The sequence below is a fragment of the Arachis ipaensis genome, chromosome B05, assembly GCF_000816755.2.
Source record: "Arachis ipaensis cultivar K30076 chromosome B05, Araip1.1, whole genome shotgun sequence".
Classification (NCBI taxonomy): Eukaryota; Viridiplantae; Streptophyta; class Magnoliopsida; order Fabales; family Fabaceae; genus Arachis; species Arachis ipaensis.
In genome coordinates, this window is record NC_029789.2 from 142,482,031 (window position 1) to 142,483,636 (window position 1,606).

The 1,606-nt window shown below is 41.8% G+C and overlaps 1 protein-coding gene across 1 annotated transcript in view; it reads right to left on the reverse strand.

Moving 5' to 3' along the window:
* Positions 1-1,076, reverse strand: part of LOC107644557 — a 2,530-nt gene extending 1,454 nt beyond the window's left edge. The window contains exon 1 of the mRNA XM_016348442.2: positions 314-1,076. Coding sequence (XP_016203928.1) covers positions 314-978 — 665 coding nt within the window. The 5' untranslated portion in view covers positions 979-1,076. The remainder of the gene's footprint in view (positions 1-313) is intronic.

Genomic DNA, 1,606 nt, shown 5'->3' on the forward strand with positions numbered 1-1,606 from the left:
GCAAGCCGGACCTAAAAGAACTACTAATCAAACTTGCATCTATGGATGGAAGTGAACCCAAACTGGCAGAGCTCAACCTCAGCTCAATATCATATAATCAGTTCAAGACATATGATAATTGAACTCCAATCTTCAGTTCAACCGCCAATTATGAATTCCTAAGCTTAGCTTTAATAAGTTATTAAAAAATTCTTCACCTTGAATAATCAGAGTTAAATGAATTGATTTATTAAATTTACTGGCAGTGGCAAAATAACAAACACAACATAGGCAACAAAAGTAAAAAAGAAGAGAAAAGAGCACAAGTAAGTACCACGAGATTGAATCCGAAGAATTCAACTTCCCTTTGCTATCCTTCAAAACGACGTCGTTGTTGTTGTTCTCATCAGCCTGAGCCCTCAACGGAGGCAAATTCGTCGACGAAGTTGAAGAAGAAGTGGAGCCAAAAGATGAGGTTGTATCCAAAACCATAGACTCGGCCGCAGAGGAACAAAACTCCTGACTGGTCACGTGAGCATCACGCTCCATAATCTTAGCACTCTTAAGCGCGTCGAAGAACCACGCCTCCGTCTTCGGGTGCCGAATTGCAGCGGCGGAACGCGGAGAAGAGTGGAAGAAGAAGAGGAACAATCTGATGCGGTAGGGAGTGGAGTTGAGGCGGCGGTTCTCGTCGAGGAGTACGGCGAGGTCGTCGTCGGAAGAGAGAGAGATGAGTGAGTCGAGGTGGAGGTGAGGTGGGAGGTGGTACTTGATGTTGAACGGAGGCGCGACGGAGAGTGTGGCGGAGATGTGAGAAGTGAAGGAGGAAATAGTGGCGAGGTTGTGGCGATGGAAGGAGACGATGCGTGTCTCGCCGCCGGCGTAGAAGAGAGTGTTGGTGCGTGGACGGGGGAGGAAATGACCGCCGTGACTGCACATGAGGCGGAGCTTGTTGGCGCCGTTGGATGACGTGGCTGCCGGTGGCGGTGGTGGGTCCATTGATTTTCGCGCTTTTCCGTGGGAAGTGAAGCTTTGGAAAAAGAAAGGGAAAGGAAAGTAAACGAAGCTAAGCGAGGAGACTTTTTTATTTTCAGTATTATCTTTTCAGGATTAATTGAAAGTGGGATTTAATAAAGATAAAAGGACTTTCGGTCACTAAATTGAGGTTTGACGTTAACGTTAGCATTACTGTTTGACATACGTACGATACGAGGTTTGCTTAGCTTGTTTCAGCAACAGCTACCTAGGATCTCTGGATCTGGCTGCCTCTTTATTTTTTCTTTTTGCAATAATAATAATAAAATAGATTAATTTTAGTTAAATATTTGTTGAATTTTGAATATCACCTAGGACAATATTTTAACATACGTGGACAATTTCGTTCTCGACTAAGTCTAAGACTCTTCATAAAGAAGTAGTGACAAACTTAAGAAGGAAATGAGAAAACTGAAGAAAGTAAATCTATCTAATCTAATTTACATTTTCACAGAACATACAAAAGCTAACCTAAGTACTAGAGTATCCTTGTAGATACCTTTTTTGACGTGATCTTGTTACTGCATGATTTGACAAGTTCTCAAATTTTAGCCATAGAATATTTTAACATTTAATTTAAAATTAATTATTA